This window comes from Aplysia californica, unplaced genomic scaffold (assembly GCF_000002075.1).
Source record: "Aplysia californica isolate F4 #8 unplaced genomic scaffold, AplCal3.0 scaffold00867, whole genome shotgun sequence".
NCBI classification, from domain to species: Eukaryota; Metazoa; Mollusca; class Gastropoda; order Aplysiida; family Aplysiidae; genus Aplysia; species Aplysia californica.
Genome location: NW_004798137.1, coordinates 25,411 through 45,205, shown reverse-complemented (window position 1 = coordinate 45,205; position 19,795 = coordinate 25,411). Strand labels below are relative to the sequence as shown.

Below are 19,795 nucleotides of genomic sequence, written 5' to 3'. Positions count from 1 at the left end.
TATTATTATAATTATATCAATCATCTGCCGCCCTTTTCTCTCCTTTTTTATTTGTACATTGTTACTCTCTAGTCTCTAGTATTTAGTAACACATCTAATCTTTGGCTCTTATTACCTATTCTGTGTTGCAAGTGCAGCAAAACACTTATAATTTTTTTTAAAGAGTGTAGAACAGATTTCAAGTCAGCAACACAAGCGTCTGTCGTGTAGCGGTTAGGCACGTGGCTGTCACGCATAGGACACACAGAACGACACAAACACACTCACACACACACGTACGCACTTACTACGCACACTCACGCACACATGCACGTGCACACACGCGCGCGCGCACACACACACCCACCCTCGCACACACACACGCACGCACGCTCACGCACACCCATACATTGTACAGTCTCTGAGGCCGGTTCCTGAGACAAAGTGTCCCTGAGTGGCTCTGGTGAAATGGTATGGGTTTAACGCCCCTATCAACACTATGTTAGGTTATTTAAGGGGCGGGACCTCCTAGTTTAACGTCCGTCTCCGATAGAAACGAGCCAAGTGGGAAATTCGCGTAAAGTGCCTTTCCCAAGGACATAATGTCGGACACGATGACGAGTCCGGTAGCCTAACCATTAGGCCACTGAGTTGACTGAGTGGCTCTGCTGTAGGTCTGACACCGACGCCACTGAGTGGCTCTGCTGTAGGTCTGACACCGACGCCACTGAGTTGACTGAGTGGCTCTGCTGTAGGTCTGACACCGACGCCACTGAGTGGCTCTGCTGTAGGTCTGACACCGACGCCACTGAGTGACTCTGCTGTAACTGTAGGTCTGACACCGACGCCACTGAGTGGCTCTGAAGTCTGACACCGACGCCACTGAGTGGCTCTGCTGTAACTGTAGGTGCGACACCGACGCCACTGAGTGGCTCTGAAGTCTGACACCGACGCCACTGGGTGGCTCTGCTGTAGGTCTGACACCGACGCCACTGAGTGGCTCTGCTGTAGGTCTGACACCGACGCCACTGAGTGGCTCTGCTGTAACTGTAGGTCTGACACCGACGCCACTGAGTGGCTCTGCTGTAACTGTAGGTCCGACACCGACGCCACTGAATGGCTCTGAAGTCTGACACCGACGCCACTGAGTGGCTCTGCTGTAGGTCTGACACCGACGCCACTGAGTGGCTCTGCTGTAACTGTAGGTCTGACACCGACGCCACTGAGTGGCTCTGCTGTAACTGTAGGTCCGACATCGACGCCACTGAGTGGCTCTGCTGTAGGTCTGACACCGACGCCACTGAGTGGCTCTGCTGTAGGTCTGACACCGACGCCACTGAGTGGCTCTGCTGTAGGTCTGACCTGTAGCTCACCGAGTGAGCACTGTGCGTTGGTTTCTATGTCGGACGGAGTCAGCACAGCCGCACTAGGACTTAGGCCGGTCCCAGGGTGGCTCTGTAGGTCTGACCTGTAACTGTCCTGGCGCACGCCGTGTGCGTGTCAGCACAGCCGCACTAGGGCCTAGGCTTGAAGCACACAGGCCTACGAATGTACACAGTCGAAACTAGGTCAACCTCTCGATTCGAAATTTTAATGTAGGATGAAGTGCATTTCTTGGGATTTTGTGGTCAAGTGTTGATGCCAGCATCAATATATCTAATAGTAAAGCATCTAATAATACTTACTTCTGGCTGATTTGGATGATCTGTGAAGAATTTCAGTCGAAAATAAACACGAAGCAAGGCTGCGTGCGACACGTCATGTCCGACGTGTTTTACAACACTGTTGAATAGCGCGTCTGACGCGTCGCGCAGCTCAGCGGACACGAGATAGACCATACAGCGACGCAGCTCAGGCACGCGATACACGTTGCGAGCTAGGCGAGCTACAGGTCAGACCTTAACCGGCCTTACAAAATATTTTTCAAGAAACAGCTTCCAATAAATAAATAAACTAAAAAAGTATGGGTGCTCTGGTGTGGATTGCTCCTTCTTTTCTTTCAATGATCTTATATTTACTGCCATATAATATCTCCTACTTTTTATTGTTTAAATTTGTAGCTTTGCACCTAACTCTCTTGAAAGACCTCCAATCTACGGCACTCATATGGCCTATTTGTGTTGTAAGTATTTTAAAAACTTTTACGCACACTTAACTAAACGAAAAGGCTTGAAAATTCTCCAGTTTGCCCTTGGACAAAATTGTCAATAATAAATATATCAGTAAAAGTACCGCTATTTCTCAAACGTTAATGGTTTTGCGGAGACACCTTATTTCGCATGCATTGATTCTTTTTTTTCTAAAATGTGTCTTGTTTAGAGACAGTGTTTGTCACTGGTATGTTAATATGAAGATGCTGTTGATGAGCTGGGATTTCACTTCGGTTGGGATATTCTTGTGACTGAGCAATGGTGCTAGCTGGTAGGTCACTGCATTTGCCTTCATAAGTTCTTGTTTCTATTTCTATGAAGACACATGCAGTGACCGCCTATACCAGCTAGCACCCATGCTCAGTCACAAGAACACCCCAAGCGTCTTCACAATAATTAAATAATCACTGCTTCCCTTCCTTAGTTTGAGAACATCGTCGCCGTCAAATTCCCCCATAGACTCGTAAACGTAGGCCTACAAATGACGTTAAATGTAGAGATCCATGTCAATGTAATTTAAATTTGAGTAGTATGCGCAACAATCGAAACTGCAGGCCTATCATTGCCACATAAATACCCTGTTTATGATTATGTAAGATAACTAGTAGACTGGGAAAGAGCGGGTGGTTGGCGGGTGCTCTGGTGTGGTTTGCTTCTTCTTTCCTATCATACATCTATCATCCTTATCTCTCCTCCTTCTTTTTTGTGTTTGTTACTCTCTTGTAACACCTCTAATCTTCGGCACTTATATGACCTTATTGTGTTGCAAGTGCCGTAAAACTCTTACTATAACTAACTAACTAACTGGCAAAGTCTACCTCATAAAGGTGAGGGAGACTAACTCCTTATAATCTCATGGCTGTTGTGAGTGCTTGATCCCCCCCCCCCCTTTTCACTTCGTCCCGGCTCATCATAATCAGGTAGGCTAATGACATGATGATGACACCGTTTCCAGGCGAACAAAACATTAAAATAAATGAGTAGTATAAATATTTTTTTACTTCTTTATTTGCCTTCTGTTTGCGTATTCACATAACTTGTCATTTGTCATTTTCTCCACTGCAAGGTTTAAAAATAATAAATGTGTTGCCCAAAGTGGGAATAAACAAAGTATAATTATCTAATGAAATATTTTCTCGATTAATTTGGTGCTTGAGCAAAACATTAATATAATTTCAGGATTTGTTTTCATTCACAACTCGGTCATGCTGCCTCGATTAAGAAATTTTGTTAATATCATGTTCCTATTGTGGAGAAGTATTTTGTGTGTGACCTCATTTCTATCTGGTTCTTTGTCTCATTACTAGGCCAATGATTACCCTGTCAACCAAGGCAGTCTTCGCTTCTGATGGACATTCATGGTCTTTTTCTTCTTTGTGTTCCCATGGCAGATGTCAGGGGTTCTTGAACCTGCTGTGCAACGGATAAAATAGCGTTTCATACCTTGATAGTTTTTTTCTTTTTTTTTTTCTTCTCTAAATAAATAGGCCTACGAGTAGAGTTTAGCTTAGGGAGGGGAGATAACCTATTTAGTTTGTACATCAAATAGATATAAAAAGTAGCCTCCCGTGCAAAGAACGATAAATCAGTATTTCCGGAAAATTACTGACGTCATTTTCATGCGCAATGAAACTAGGGGCGTTGAACATCCGCCATATTTGTTTTCGCTTCGGAAAAATTCACTCCAAGAAGTATTGTGTTGTGTAGAAAATCAAGCCCATCTGTTGTTGTTTTGTACTTACGAGCCTAGAATATTAAATAGAGACACGACAGAGTGTGATTTTGTCTTTATTTTCGCCCCAGGTTTCTGAAAACCGGGGCAAGAAATAGTTTGTTTACACCGATTCAAAAGCGGAAGCGAACATTTTCCATCAAAATGGGTACTAAAGATGACGAGTACGACTATTTGTTCAAAGGTAAGTGTTTGGTGTTTTAAGCCGTGTTTTTGTCTTTGCATAGTTTATATATTTGTTCTTTTGAAGCCATAGCGCATTACGAGTGGTTATGCCGCTCGCTGGTCAGTATACTTCATTTTTAGCGTATCAGTACACGGACCCCACAGGTAGGGGGGTACATTTGAGGATGAGGGGCCAGTGACAGAGTGTCCTCCGAGTCTCGTATCCAATGTAGACTAGATCGAGTCTAGATGGGCCGAGAGTAAGAAATAGCATGTTCTTTCAGCTCTCAGTTCAGCGTCTTGGTAACGGGACAATTAGGCTTTCAAGAAATTTAGGGTTCTCAGGCCTCGGTTAACGCCCAGGTTTCATTTCAATTTCCAGTGGACAAACCCTTGCCCCTCCCCTAGGCCCTAGCCTAGGTAGGTTCCTCCCTTTATTTTTGCTTGTCTTGCTGATGGTTAATTTTTCATGCAGGCTTTGCTTTTATCAGAAGGCCTAATTATCCATAAAGTTAAGCTAGAGTTTCACTTTGTAGACAACATTACTAACATACCCATACATTCATTGACTCACTGACCTAGACTCGGACTGAGCCCAGACAAGTCAGTTGTCCAGTTGAGGTGTAACTTACTTGATGAGCTGTTCAACTGTCAACCTGTTGTTGGTTGGGCAGATTGCAAATTGGTTGTTTGTGGAATTTATTGTAAAATAGGCTAAATATTGGGATTGTTACTTTGAAAAAGAGTGCTTCTTGTTTGTTTCATGAAGGCATTCATCATTCATTACCCTGTTGTGTTCAGTTGTTGGCCTAGATCTAGATCTGATCTAGAATCTAGATTCTAGAGTCTAGTCTAAATTGATCTCTATAAACTATATAGAGAGACTATAGAAAGCGATTTGATTCATTTTCTAAAATAGTAAATTACTTGGTTGTCGAAACTGTATTGTCTTTAAAGATCTTTTTCGGTCCTATCGGAGACGGACGTTAAATTAGGTCTAGGAGGTCCTGCCTCTTAAATAACCTAATGCCCCAATGGCCACCAGAATAGCGCAGGCGAGTCTTTTGGCTATTCTCACCCGTTGGGCGCTCACCGTTATAGTATAGCCTAGGCCAACCAGTTAAGCGTTCACCCTGAACCACAGAATTCTACACTGAGATAACAGAATTGTAGAATTCTGTGCCGTAAACAAATGTTCTATTACTACTGTTAGTGTTAGCCTAAAAAAAGTAGTAAAAGCGTGCAATTTTGTCTGTGGGCAGTGGAGAGAGAGAAAAAGAGAGAGAGGAGTAGCGCGAGAACTTCCGGGCAAAACAAAATGGCGACCCGCGTAGTTCGGCTTGATTCGGAAAGTTAAATAGCCGTAGCATCTTTGTAGACGACCAAATTAATTTACTTTTGTGTTTTAACATCATTTTAAAACTTTGTTTTGGTCAATTTGATCGTCCACACCGATAGACAGTATTGTATTCAGAAAGAGACACAGAGAGAGAGAGGGGAGGAGTAGATCTTGCGAGAACTTCCGGGCAAAACAAAATGGCGACCCGCGTAGTTCGGCTCGATTCGAAAAGTGAAATAGCCTTAGCATCTTTGAAGACGATCAAATTAGCTTATTTTTGTGCTATAACGTAATTTTTTCTTGGCTTTTATCAATTTGATCATCCACACCGATAGACCGTATTCCGAAATGAGGAAAAACAGGTCTTGTTTCACACCGAGTAAGAATAGCCTACGCTGGCAAGTCTCACCCGGGGTGAGAGGTACGTATTTTTATTCTCACCCCGGGTGAGGATAGCCACTTCCTAACCTAATAGTGTTGATAGGGGCGTTAAACTCATACAATTTCAATTTTATAGGATCTTTTCTCTTCTGTACCTGTTCTTGTAAATTTTCTGCCTTCCCCGGACAGGAAAAATGGACAATGAAATACCTAGAACTAGGCTTTTAAACATTCTTCACGATAAATTGATTAGTATGTCTAGGCCAACCAAGTAAGCAGGAATCTGAAAGATTAATTTGAAATACACAGCTAGAACTTCTAAGAGAGGGTCTCAGAGATGAACCAAGTTTCAATGGTAGTTTTGAGTTCTTGACACTAAAATGATTCCTGGTTTTAAATTACAAGGTAAACTGTTGGAAGTTATTCTGGATTTAGACTTCAATGCTGGCAAAGTGCCTCAAAGTTTAAAGTTGTTAGTCTGGAGAGCAACTTGTGGGCATTGGTTAACTCTTGATCCCCAGTCTCCAGGGAGGGTGAACCCACTGTGCCGGGGTCCTTTTTTGGGTCTAAATCTAAAAATGACTATGTAACGTTACTAAATTGGTCATTAAATCAAAACATGATAACCAATTTTGAAAGTTCTTCATCTAATGAATGAAATCCTGATAAAAGAGTTTTTGGAAATTGCTGAAGAGTAATTTGGCTCACTGGCACAGCGGTTCCGACCGCGAGCTGCTGGGAGTGGCTTGCTGGAGATAAAATAAAGAGTTAATAAATATTCTATTACACTACAGAAATGTCTTTAAAAGTATAATTTTCTTTATTGAAGATTACAGCAAAGATAACAATCGATTTGCTTAAGAAGAAGATGGTGGCTCCAGAAGCAAATTTGGACAAAAGTTCTGAAAGTGTGATGTTTCCTAGAGTTTAATGGTGCAGTCAGTCTGCAGGATGATACGTATACAGAGGTAATTGTGTACTTTCTCTCCCAATCGTAGAAACGTGACACAGCTTTTGAGGGTCAAACCGTCATATTTTGGCTTCAGAACACAGACATTGCTATGAGAACTGTTGCAAATCAGTTATATTTTCCGGAAATTTCAAACCTAACTTTAAAACACCAAAATATGAGAAAGTACAGAGAGGCATGCCCCCCCTGAAACCCCCAATTTCTTGTACTCTTACCCAGGGGGGACGACGCTTCTCCCAAACCTCCCTCATTTTTCAATGCTTGAAATATCAGTTGACGTATTTAGGGTACAAGTACTATTCTATCACTTTTTTGGCACTGCTGAGCTGAGTCCAGTTACACAGGGCTTGATGGTCGTTTCATCTGTCATTACTTTTAGATAGAGTTCTAGGATTGAATTGTCCTTTGAAGCATCTGCTAAAGATGATTATATATTGATTATGATTGTAATCGTCTTTAATCACTATCAGCAATAGAATTACAAGAGGGTGGGGTATGCTATGATCACTTCATGTTTTTTGTCTAATTGCCTCTGACAAGATTTTGCCAAGTGTTGTTAATTGGGATTTTAAGCATGGCTGTAATTTTGTCAACAGTGTTAAGTGTGAGAACCTTCAACTTTTTGTTGTTTCACATAAAACTAAAAAATAGATGATTAAAAGCACTTGTCATCCTCTGAAGGATTCAACTTTAACAGTGTGAACGTTACATTGAAGAATATTGTGGGTGGTGTAGTTCGCTCTTTCTTTCCTCAAACTCAAACGTCTATCATTCTATCTCTCCTACTCCTTTTTTGTGTGTATACGCAATGTAACTCCCTAGTAAACCTCTAATGTTCAGCACTAATGTGACCTAATTGTGTTGCTAGTACTCACTAAAAAAACAAAAAACAAAAATGGAATTAATATTAAATGTGATGGTCTGTCAGAAGAAGAGATAAAAGCATTTTTGTGCAAGTGGCCTCCCCTACTCAGACATGTATAGTATGCATATTGTGAGTTTTCAAGGATGTGTCTACCCACTTAAAAGCACTTTACACTAACTTTACTATAGTGTGCTTCCTGGGAAGCTGTGGATGTTTTTTGAGTATTCTAGGGTCTGCTGGGGTAATGATAACTAGTTGTAAAGTGCATGGAGAGCATGCTGTAGAGTGGAAGTGCTCTCTGTGCGATTACATTTTTGAGCCCAGACCTTTGCAGAGGATATTGTCTGTTTCCACCCTTCAAGTAGGTGCACATTTTCCTTCAAGTAGGTGCACAATTTAATGTCAAATAATATGCTGAAAGGGGCGTCACACCCATATCGAATCTGCGGAAAAGTAAGAGCCAGCGCGTGTGTGTATAGAATTGGTAAAATAGTCCAAAGTACAGTACAGGTGCCGGCATGATTTAGTGTACGGTGTGTGTGTGTGTTGTGTGCTGTTCTCCAAGTCTGTGCTCCACTTTGTGGGTGGGTGGTTGGCGGGTGCTGGGGTCAACGGTGTAGTTAGTTTGCTCCTTCTTTTCTATCAAATATCTGTAGTCCTTTTTTTTTTTCGTGTTTGTTACAGAGCTCTTTTGTAACCCCTCTTATAATTAATCTTCAAATACCAATAGTGTTGCTAGTGCCATAAAACTCTTTTTAAAATAAAAACCACTTTGCGGTATGCAGTGTCTTTGCACCAATGTGTGTTCTTTGAATTTTCTTCCTTTTACAACTAAGCTGTCATGTTTTTTTTTCTTTCGTGCTCTCCTTTTGTGTGTGGATGGTCGGAGGGTGCACGGGAAGGTCCTACTTCTTTACTCCCCCCTCTGTTTCTGTCTGTCTGTCTTACTTTTTCCCAGCACTAAATGACCATTATTGTTTCGATGTGCTTCTCTTTACTCAAACAAAAAACAAATACTTTTGTATCGTATACTATACCTGCAACACGTGTATGAGTTTGTGTGTGGGGGTTTGTTTTTTTATTTGTGTCTGTTTGTGTGTGTTCACATGACTTTTATGCATAAAGGATTTATTCTATGCTTGCTGCGTGTGTGTTTTGTTATGTGCTCTGTGTCAGTGTGTATACTTGCAGTGTATAAAAGTGTGCGCGTGCCTGCGCATGTTCACAAGTCTGAGAAAAAATTTCCTCCTCTGACCGTCTCATGTGTGCAGTCACCATTGACAGCTTGTACCTGGCCAACTTGGCATGACACAGCGATGAGTCACCGTCTTAACAGTCAGCTCTGTGCTGGCCTACAGTCACTGGTCTGTCTCCCTCGCATTCCTGTAACAGCTTCAACATTGTTTTGCTTCTTTGGAAGTTTTTCTATCTTGTTACACTAAAATATATTTAGTTTGTGTTTGGGGTGGGGGGTTGGCAAATGTTTGCTTCCTTAGAAGTTTTTCTGTCTCATTCTTAGTCTAGTTTGTGTTGGGGTGGGGGGTTGGCAGGTGTTCTAGTGTGCCTTGTTTCTCCTGCTTTGTATACACAGTAGTACAGTAGTGTAGCGATTTTGCCACAGTCCCAACATTTTAATTTGTTCCTGGTGGGTGTTTGGGAGTGGATGGCGGGTGCTCCGATGTGGTTTGCTCCTTTTTTCTTATAAAACAAAATAAACGTCTCCTTCTTTTTTTCGTTGTATGGTTACTATCTTCTAGTACACCTCTAGTATTTGACACCTGTTTATAAATGACCTTTTATTGTGTTGCAAGTGCCGTAAAACTTTCTGAAACGATGGGGTCACTGTCATCATGTCTTACTTTTTTTCTTTTCTTGTGCTTCTATTTTTGTCTCACTGATTTGAGTTACATAAACTCCTTCTTTCCTGTATCAAACTTCCTATCTTCCTTAGAAATATGAATCTTTCCTTTTCTTTGTGAGTTACTGTCTAGTAAAAAGAAAAATGAAGATTGAGGATGGAACTTGAAAAGCTTTTCCATCATTTTTAAAATAAGAGAAAGAGAAACAGGATGGCCTATCACCCTTATTCTATCTCTCCTTTTTTTCTTTCTTTGTCAACTTCTTCTTTCCTGTATCAAACTTCCTATCTTCCTTGTAATATAATACATCTGTTCATCTTGTTTTCCTTGTATGTTACTCTCTAGTAAAACTAAAGAAGTTTTTTTTTTTGGGGGGGGTGAAAAGTGGAGATTTGCTGGATGAGAAATTGGAACAGCTTTTCCATCATGTTTGAGGTAAGAGAGAAAGAGAGACAGGGTGGCCTAGCCTGCTGGTTGTCTATAATTAGCCTCACAGTCAGTCCAGTACACTCCAGTGCTTGTCTCCAAAGGCGTGATGTCAAGCTGATAACCTGATCCATTGTTTTGTTTACTCAACAAAAATGAGGGTCTAAGACGCAGGGTGGAGTTTTTCTGGGAAGACGTCTGTGGGTGGGTCCTACCTCTGAACTGTCACTCGCTGGGTGGTTGACGGGTGCTCTGGTGTGGTTTGCTCTTTCTTTCTTTAATCTTTCTTTCTATCAAACATCTGTTGGTGGGTGGTTGGCGGGTGGTCTGGTGTGGTTTGCTCTTTCTTTCTTCCTATCAAACTTCAAACATCTGTTGGTGGGTGGTTGGCGGGTGGTCTGGTCTGGTTTGCTCTTTCTTTCGTATCGATCATCTATCGTCTGTATAAATCTCCCCTTCTTCTTTTTTATGTTTGTTACTCTCTTGTAACACCTCTAATCTTCTGGCGCTCATATATGACCTTGTGCAGTTGAGAGCGCCGAAAAACCTCTACTAAAACTAAACCAGGAAACATCCGTTGACCTTATCTCTCCTTTTTAAAATCTTTGTTTACTCCTCTTGTAACAACACCTCAAATCTTCGGCACTTGTATGACCTGATTGTTTTGCAATTGCTGTAAAACACTTAGTAAAATGGTCCAATATTTGTTTTGTTTTGCTTTTTTCTGTTCAAGCGCTGGATCTGTCTAGTAGAGTGCAGTAACACAAATGATAACACAAACTTCAGGGCGTCAGAGAATTCTTTTTTGTTCAGAAGATTTTGTGTCAAGGAAAGTTACAATGCATCAAATAAAACGGGGGAAAAAATGAGTCCGATTCTTTTGTGGTAACAGGAATTTTGGGTTAAATACAGTGTGCAGTGTGCAGTGTGCAGTGTAGGTGGTTGGCAATTGTTTGGTTTGGTTTGCTCCATTCGTATCAAATGTCTGCTATCATCTTTCCTCCTTCTTATGTTTGTATGTTACACTCTATCAACAGTGGGTGGTTGACGGGTGCTCTGGTGTGGTTTGCTTCTTCTTTCCTATCAAACACCTATCGTCCTTATCTCCCCTCTTTCTTTTTTATGTTTGTTACTCTCTTGTAACACCTCTAATCTTCTGGCGCTCATATGACCTTATGCAGTTGAGAGCGCTGTAAAACCTCTACTAACCCCCCCCCCCCCCCCCCAAAAAAAAAAAAAAAACCAAACAAACCCACAACTCTATCAACACATCAAATCTACGGTACTTTTATGACCTGATTATGTTGCAAATGCTGTAAAACTCTTTCTAAACCTAAGTCTATCGTAAATCTTATCACAAGTGTCACTGTATTTTTTATTGACTTAAATAAGTTCCCAATATCATTCTGGGTAGTGTGTGCCCCCCCTCCCCGCCAATGCCTCAATGTTCCAGGTCATTAATTACTCAGCGACCCATTTTGGATATGTGACTCATTTGTGACTTGTTGGAAGTTCCTGCTATCAAGGTAGGGGACATGATGTCAGGGACTATATGTGTGTGTGTGTGTGGATCCTGTATTGATTTCTCATTTCTGTATGTGAGGCTTAGCGTAGTATATAAAGGAAGGCGTTCTTCATTACTGTAGTCAGAGCTGTGTGTTGATTTAGAGTCAAGAAGTTTTGCCTTTCAGCTCTTGCACATTTGGAATATTTATAAAGTTGCATTTTGAAGCTTTTGTTTAAGTTTTTATTTTGCCTGAACGTGGCTAGGGTATGATTTCTCATAACTTGGTTATGTCATGAGAATGAGACAGAAGTTATTTGTGCTGTAAAGTGCTGTAATTTGAGTGTGTAGTAACGTGCTTTATTCCTTTGTTAGTTTATGTGAAAGAGATATTGACAGGGTTGGATAATATAGGCAAAGAAAACTATGTCTGCTTCTATGACAATACCGCAGTGCATGTTTGTTCTGCCCAACGAGGAGGAGATGGATTATCTGGTGAAAGGTGTGGTTTTTTCCTCTATGTTTTGTCTGGTGGGGGGTTGGCGGGTGTGCTTTGCTCATTCTTTCCCACCAAATCTCTCTATCGTCCGTATCTGGTCTCTCGTTCTTCTTTACTTTGTGTGTTGCTCTCTTTCAACCAACACCTCTCTTCTTTGGCAGCTGTTTGACTTTTTGTGTTGCAAATGCCGTAGAATGTCAAACTCAAAAGTTACCTGGCAGGTCCGTGTAATAAGTTTGTGTGTGGCAGTTACCTTGACACTTTGGATTTTCCGTCACTTTTCCCATGCTTGCTGTCTTTTTGGGTGGAGTTTTTGAGGTGGTTGTTGGGTGCTCCAGTGTGGTTTGGGTATCTTCTTTCTCTTCAGCGTTACTATACACTGTATACACATAGATCTAGTCTTATCTTGTCATGGCAAATTTGACGATGTGGATGGTTGGTGGGTGCTCTGGTGTGGTTTTCTCCTTCTTTCCTATCAAACATCTGTCGTCCTTATCTTCCCTCCTTGTTTATGTTTGTTACTCTCTTGTAACACCTCTAATCTTCTGGCGCTCATATGACCTTATGCAGTTGTGAGTGCCGTAAAACCTCTACTAAAAAATTTGACGATTGTGGTGTTGTGGTTACATGTTTTGCTGCTGCTTGCAGAAGACGGTTGTTAATTTCCTGTGCAAGGCAGTTTTGTGTTATCAAAAACCTGTATTTCTTTTGAGACGTTGTATCCCTCTGAGCCCAGGTTGGCCACGAACAGGCGGGGTTGATGCAGCCTGCCCCTTAAATGATCTGAATTGTGTCGATGGGAAGTGGGTGGTTGGCGGGTGCTCTGGTGTGGTTTGCTTTTTCTTTCCTATGAAACATCTATCGTCCTTATCTCCCCTCCTTCTTTTTTGTTTGTTACTCTCTTGTAACACCTCTAATCTTCTGGCGCTCATATGACCTTATGCAGTTGTCTCCTTTCACCTCCTTTCCTGCTCTCTAACAATGTTCTGTTGTCTGCTTTCGTCTCCTCCTTCTGCCCCCACCCCCTCACCTCCTTTGCCCCTTCCTCTGGGCTCCTGATTCTTTCTGCAGCCTTTCTACTGCTACTCCTTGGCTCCTCCTTACTGCTATCTTTCTGCCACACCCCTGATCTTCTGGTAGGAAAGATCTACACCTAGCCTTCTCGGACAAGGGCGAAAAATCTCGGAGGGCCCGTGTGCAAGTTGCGCACGTTAAAGATCCCTTGGTGGTCTAAAATCGATAAGGGTAGGTTTCGGCCGCCACCCGGGCAAAATTCGAAAATTCCTACCAACTGAAAATATTAGGTGTGTCCCGCGCGCTCATGTGACCTAATGCAGTTGCAAGCGCCGTAAAACACTTTACAAAAACAAAACAAAAAAACACCCAGTTTTCCGTGTGCATTTTGTCTCAAGCTGGCCGAGTTGGAGGGTCTCGCTCACCGGTGTACCGGTGGTTAAGCATACTCAAACGGGCAGTTTCAAGCGTCACCGGTCTACCAGCGACAAGGGCTCAAAGGGTGAAGTGGACGATTTGCGTGTAACACGAAGGCGTACATTTTTACATTTTTGTTGTGATGTTTTTTTCTTTCTCAGTGGTGTTGATTGGCGACTCCGGCGTAGGGAAGAGCAACTTGCTGTCCCGGTTTACCCGCAATGAGTTCAACTTGGAGAGCAAGAGCACTATAGGTGTAGAGTTTGCCACTAGGTGAGTACTTAGAGAGCAAGAGCACTATAGGTGGAGAGTTTGCCACTAGGTGAGTACTTAGAGAGCAAGAGCACTATAGGTGTAGAGTTTGCCACTAGGTGAGTACTTAGAGAGCAAGAGCACTGTAGGTGGAGAGTTTGCCACTAGGTGAGTACTTAGAGAGCAAGAGCACTGTAGGTGTAGAGTTTGCCACTAGGTGAGTACTTAGAGAGCAAGAGCACTGCAGGTGTAGAGTTTGCCACTAGGTGAGTACTTAGAGAGCTAGAGCACTATAGGTGGAGAGTTTGCCACTAGGTGAGTACTTAGAGAGCTAGAGCACTATAGATGGAGAGTTTGCCACTAGGTGAGTACTTAGAGAGCAAGAGCACTGTAGGTGTAGAGTTTGCCACTAGGTGAGTACTTAGAGTAAGTTAGAGAGCAAGAGCACTGTAGGTGTACAGTTTGCCACTAGGTGAGTACTTAGAGTAAGTTAGAGAGCAAGAGCATTATAGGTGTACAGTTTGCCACTAGGTGAGTACTTAGAGAGCAAGAGCACTGTAGGTGTAGAGTTTGCCACTAGGTGAGTACTTAGAGAGCTAGAGCACTATAGGTGTAGAGTTTGCCACTAGGTGAGTACTTAGAGAGCAAGAGCACTGTAGGTGTAGAGTTTGCCACTAGGTGAGTACTTAGAGAGCAAGAGCACTATAGGTGTAGAGTTTGCCACCTAATTAAGTTACTGGAGAGAAACTCTCTCACTACTCTCAGTGTCTTTCTCCATCTATCTCTTTCTCTGTCATAATCTGTTTCTCTTTCTTTTTCTTTCAAAAGTCTTTTTATCTGACTCAATATGTCTCTTTCTCTCTTTCTTTCTCATTCTCTCTGTCTCTCTCTTCTTCTTTCTCTCTGCCCAGTCCTCTATCTTCCCCTTTCTCTCTCTCTCTCTCTCTCCCCAGTCCTCTATCTTCCCCTTTCTCTCTCTCTCTCTCTCTCTCTCTCTCTCTCTCTCTCTCTCTCTCTCTCTCTGTATGTCTCCCTCTCCCTCTCTCTCTCTCCCTCTCTCTCTCTCCCTCTCTCTCTCTGTCTCTCTCTCTCCCTCCCTCCCTCCCTCCCTCCTCTCTCTTTCTCTCTCTCTCTGGATTTCTCTCTCTAAGGCTTTGACTTCTTTGTCTATTCCCCCCCCCCCGACCTTGTTATTTATTAAGACTTCCATAAGGCAAAAATTTGATCTTTTAAGCATTTCTGTGTGTGGTTGGTGGTTTGATCCTTCTTTATTATCAACATCTGTAGTTTTTATCTCCTCCTCCTTTTTTGTTTTTGTTACTCTCTTGCAACACCTCTCATCTTCATCTGGTGGCTGGAGGGCACCGCTCGTAGGTCCTACTTCTTTACTTTCCTTCTGTTTTTTTCTGGGTTTTTTTTGTTGTTGTCTGTCTGTCTTACTTTGCCGCAGCACTAAATGACAATTATTGTGTCGATGTTCTTCCTTTTACTCTAATCTTTAGTTCTTACATCATGGTCTTATTGTGTTGCAAGTTCTGTAAAACTCTTTACTAAAACAAGAAGCGTCTCTGTGCTTTCAGGAGCATACAAGTGAACAACAAGACTATCAAAGCTCAGATCTGGGATACTGCCGGACAGGAAAGATACCGCGCCATCACCAGCGCGTAAGTTTTTGCTCTGTGCACTCAGGTTTTCGTTTACGCTGACAATTATTTGTACTGAAAATGAAAAACTGCATTTTACTGATAAAGCAAAAAATCTGGGAGTGTATTTTGATTCAAAATTGTCAATGGAATATCATATCAATTATGTTTCAGTGCTTCGTCTTCCGCAATTTTGCCGAATTCCGGAAGTGGAAAAACTTCCGTAAAAATTCGTTAAAAATTTTTTTTTTGGGTAAAAAATATGAAATAAAAAATGTCTGTAATCGTAATTACTAATAGTCAACAATGGCCAACCCTTACCGGAAGTGCTCTTTTATTTGAAAGTGTAGACAGTGTCTTGTCTTCTACTTTCACTTTCTAAAGCACAAGCAGAGCACCAGCACTTGTAAACAAGATGAAGACATGACGATTGTAGTTCAACAGATCTTGGGCCTGTAGTTCAATAGATCTTGGGCCTGCCAAGAAAAGAAAACTCTGAAGAGGGCTTGATTTTTTCATCAGAATTGTTTATTTGTACATATTGTTTAGGATTTAAGTTGAATATAAGCTGTCAAGCTATTTAGATGTAGATCTAGATTCTAGCTCTGTTTACACTAGATATACACATTGTGGTGCAAACCAACACATGGAGAAAAAAAGTTGAATATTAACTGTCAAGTTTGATAGATCTAGCTGTTATACTACTGTTGTGGATGTACAGTATCGGTACAAGGGAGAAAGCATGGCTTTGGATTTATATGGATTAGCACAAGCAGAAAATTGTGTAGGCCTATGCAAGGTATGTTTTATTTGTCTCTTATTTTCTTGTTAAATTTAGGCTTGAAAAGCCAGAAATGACATACTTAGGATGCCCTGAAACCAAAAAATCTCAAACGTAATGGGGGCGCCGTATCCCTTCAACCCCCCCTGCCAGGGCGCTGCCCAGGACCCGAAAATCCTAGAAAAATGACATCATCTGCTGGAAAGCTATGATTTATGTACCATTTTATTTTGTGAATTGCGTAGAATTGGTCATATATGTCTATGTTTTTGAATGAACACTCGTTGAAAACGCTCGTGTCATCTTTCTTGTTTTCACGCATCGATTATTGCGAATGCTTTACTAGCTAACTTACCAAATACCACTCTTCACAAGTTACGTTTTCAAAATCATGCTGCTAGGCTTGTACTAAAGAAAAAGAAGAGGGATCACATTATTCCCATGTTAAGAACGTTGCATTGGCTTCCCGTGTCATCTAGAATGTCATATAAAATTGCAATATTATGTCATAAATGTGTCAATAACAAAGCTCCCCCATATCTTACTGATATCATCCAGATTTATGTTCCATCCAGATCACTAAGATCAGGTGATCAGTATCTTTTAAGAGTTCCTAAAAAGGGGGTAAAAAATTAGCTGAAAGATAGTTTGCCCACCTTGCTCCATCAGTTTGGAACTCTCTTCCCCAACCCTTGAGACATACAACATCTGAGTCTAAATTTAAAAAATCCTGTTCATGTCGTACATCTCTCTTCCCCAACCCTTGAGACATACATCTGAGTCCTGTTAATCTACGACATCTATAATTACTGTTTTACATTTATTCATTCATTCATTCATTCATTCATTCATTCCTGTATGTTGTGTGTGTCTCCAGCTACTACCGCGGTGCGGTGGGCGCCCTGCTGGTCTACGACATTTACAATTACTCTTTTATTTTCGTTCATTCATTCATTCATTCATTCATTCATTCATTCATTCCTTCTGTATGTTGTGTTTGTCTCCAGCTACTACCGCGGTGCAGTGGGTGCCCTGCTGGTCTACGACATCGCCAAGCACCTGACGTACGAGAACGTAGAGCGCTGGCTGCGCGAGCTGCGGGACCACGCCGACCAGAACATCGTCATCATGCTGGTGGGCAACAAGAGCGACTTGAGGCACCTGCGTGCCGTGCCCACTGACGAGGCCAAGAACTTCTCGGGTGCGGTTTTATTTCTCTCTCTCTCTGTCTCTCTCTCTCTCCCTCTCTCTCTCCCTCTCTCTCTGTCTCTCTCTGTCTCTGTCTCTCTCCCTCTCTCCCTCTCTCCCTCTCTCTCTCTCTCTCTGTCTCTCTGTCTCTCTCTCTCTCTCTCTCTCTCTATCTCTATCTCTATCTCTGTCTCTGTCTCCCATTGTTGTTTTTATTTCCCAGATGTGTTCTTTCTGTGTTCTTTCCTTGGTTTGGAGAGGGGGGGGGGGGGGAGTGGTTCTTAAAGATGTTCTTTCTGTCTTTGGTGTTTTTTCTCAGGTATGTTCTTTCTCCCTGGTATTTTCTTTTTCTTGTTCTCTGGTGGTTATTATTATTATTATTATTATTATTATTATTATTATTATTATTATTATTATTATTATTATTATTTTGTCTTTCTCTTGGGGTCATTTTCTGAGAAAAGTAAAAAAAAAAAAAAAAAAAAAAAAAAAAAAAAGAATTGTGTGATAGATCTGCATTCTTTCTCCTTATGTTATTTTTTTTGTCATGATCTTTTTTCTCATTATTGTTTTCTGTATCACAGGGTTTTTTTTTTCTTCTCGTGTGGTCTGCTTCTTCTTTCCTATCTAACATCTATCGGCCTTATCTCCCCCTTCTTCTTTTCTAGGTTTGTTACTCTTTGTATCGCCTCTGATATTCTGGCGCTCATATGGCCTTATGCAGTTGCGAGCGCCGTAAAACCTCTACTAAACTAAACTCTCTGTAAGGCCTCTGTCTTTTGGCGCTCATATGACCTTATGCAGTTGCGAGCGCAGTAGAACCTCTACTAAAACTAAACTAAAAGTTTTTTTTTTGGGGGGGGGGGGGTGGTGTGTCAGAGATATTCCTACAACTTATGTTGTTTTATCCTTTCTCGTTGATGTCTTTGATAAATGGAACCATACATTCTGTCGCTTTGCTTGTCCACAGAGAGGAACAACTTATCATTCATAGAAACGTCAGCGTTAGATTCCACCAATGTTGAGGCTGCCTTTCATAATATTCTAACAGGTGAGAGAATGATTGGGTCTTGTGTTCTTCTGAGAATGACATTTAAAAAAATTGTAGAGACCTGAATGGTAGTGGGTGGTTGGCAGGTGCTCTGGTGTGGTTTGCAGATGCTCTGGTGTGGTTTGCAGGTGCTCTGGTGTGGTTTACTCCTTCTCTCCTATCAAACGTCTGTAGTTCTTATCTCTCTTTGGCGCTCATATGACCTTATGCAGTTGCGAGCGCCGTAAAACCTCTACTAAAACTAAAACTTATCTCTCTTCTTTCTTTTCTTTGCATGTCACACCTCTAATCTTTGGCGCTAGTGTGACCTTATTGTGTTGCAAGTGCCATCAAACCCTTACTAAAACTAATACTGAATACACATGTGCAAATCATAAAGAATGTCTTGATGTATAACAAAAAGCATTAGATCTGAAAGTCTGTCTTTCCCTATGCACGTGTTGACTGTATATGTGCGAGACTACAATAATTTTTGTTTGTTTTTGTCTGTGTGTCTGTCTGTCTGTGTTCTAGACTGTATTTTCACTGTTGTCTGTTTGTCTGTCTGATTGGCAGAGATGTACAAGGTGGTGTCACAGAAACATAGACTGTATCTTATATTGTCTGTCTGTCTGTCTGTCTGTCTGTCTGTCTGTCTGTCTGTTCTAGACTGTATTAACGTTGTCCGTCTGTCTGTCTTCGGCGGAGATATACAAGATAGTGTCACAGAAACATAGACTGTATTTACATTGTCTGTCTGTCTGTCTGTCTGTCTGTCTGTCTGTCTGTCTGTCTGTCTGTCTGTCTGTCTGTCTGTCTGTCTGTCTGTCTGTCTGTCTGTCTGTTCTAGACTGTATTTACATTGTCTGTCTGTCTGTCTGTCTTCCACAGAGATCTACAAGATAGTGTCACAGAAACATAGACTGTATTAACATTGTCTGTCTGTCTGTTCTGGACTGTATTTACATTGTCCGTCTGTCTGTCTGTCTTTCACAGAGATCTACAAGATAGTGTCACAGAAACAGATCCGCGACTCCCCGGACGACGACAACTCCCCCAGCTCCAACGTGCAGACCATCACTGTGGCCCCGACCGTCAACTCGGCACAGGCCAAGAAACCCTGCTGTTCTTAATGATGAGGTCCTCCTCCTCCTCGTCTTGCCTGCCTGCAACCCCCCACCCCCCCTCCTCTTCCTCCTCTTCCTCCTCTTCTTTGTCTTCATCTCTGTCTTGTTCTGCTTCTTCGTCTTTCGTCTTCTCCTCTCTCATCTCTTCATCTTTTTCTCAGTCTACCACTTCCTCTTCTCTCTCAGCTTTGTCTTGTTCGTTTTCTTCTTTTCTTTTTTTTCCTCTTCTGCTTCTGCTTCTCCCTCCCTCTCTCTATCCCTCTCGTTCGCTGATACCTTCAGTGGTATGGGAGGAGAGAGAGGAAGAACTTTCCCACTTTCCCTTGAACCAATTTTCCTTTTCTCTGTCACTTTTTCTAACTCTCTCTTTCTTTCTCTATCTCTCCCTCTCTATCTCGCTCGCTCTCTCTCTCTCTCTCTCCTTCCCCTTTCCCCGTCTCTGCCGCGCCTCTACTCTACTCTATATCTTTCTGT

General features: G+C 42.0%; 1 protein-coding gene across 1 annotated transcript; it reads left to right on the top strand.

Annotated features, from left to right (window-relative positions):
- The first annotated feature begins 3,733 nt into the window (after positions 1–3,733).
- LOC101857909 (ras-related protein Rab-11B) lies at positions 3,734–19,653 on the top strand. Its single transcript, XM_005110229.3, has 6 exons — positions 3,734–4,045; positions 13,462–13,573; positions 15,133–15,216; positions 16,984–17,177; positions 18,135–18,215; positions 19,191–19,653. Exons 1-6 carry the CDS (start codon positions 4,006–4,008, stop codon positions 19,325–19,327), a joined length of 648 nt encoding a protein of 215 aa, XP_005110286.1. The 5' UTR covers positions 3,734–4,005; the 3' UTR covers positions 19,328–19,653.
- The last annotated feature ends 142 nt before the right edge of the window (positions 19,654–19,795 follow it).

Bases quoted from the DNA above. Each gene is read 5' to 3' on its own strand.
- LOC101857909 (XM_005110229.3), top strand. From the start codon at position 4,006: ATGGGTACTAAAGATGACGAGTACGACTATTTGTTCAAAG. The intron at 13,574-15,132 runs GTGAGTACTTAG...CTGTGCTTTCAG, and splicing joins GGTGTAGAGTTTGCCACTAG to GAGCATACAAGTGAACAACA. The intron at 18,216-19,190 runs GTGAGAGAATGA...TGTCTTTCACAG, and splicing joins CTTTCATAATATTCTAACAG to AGATCTACAAGATAGTGTCA.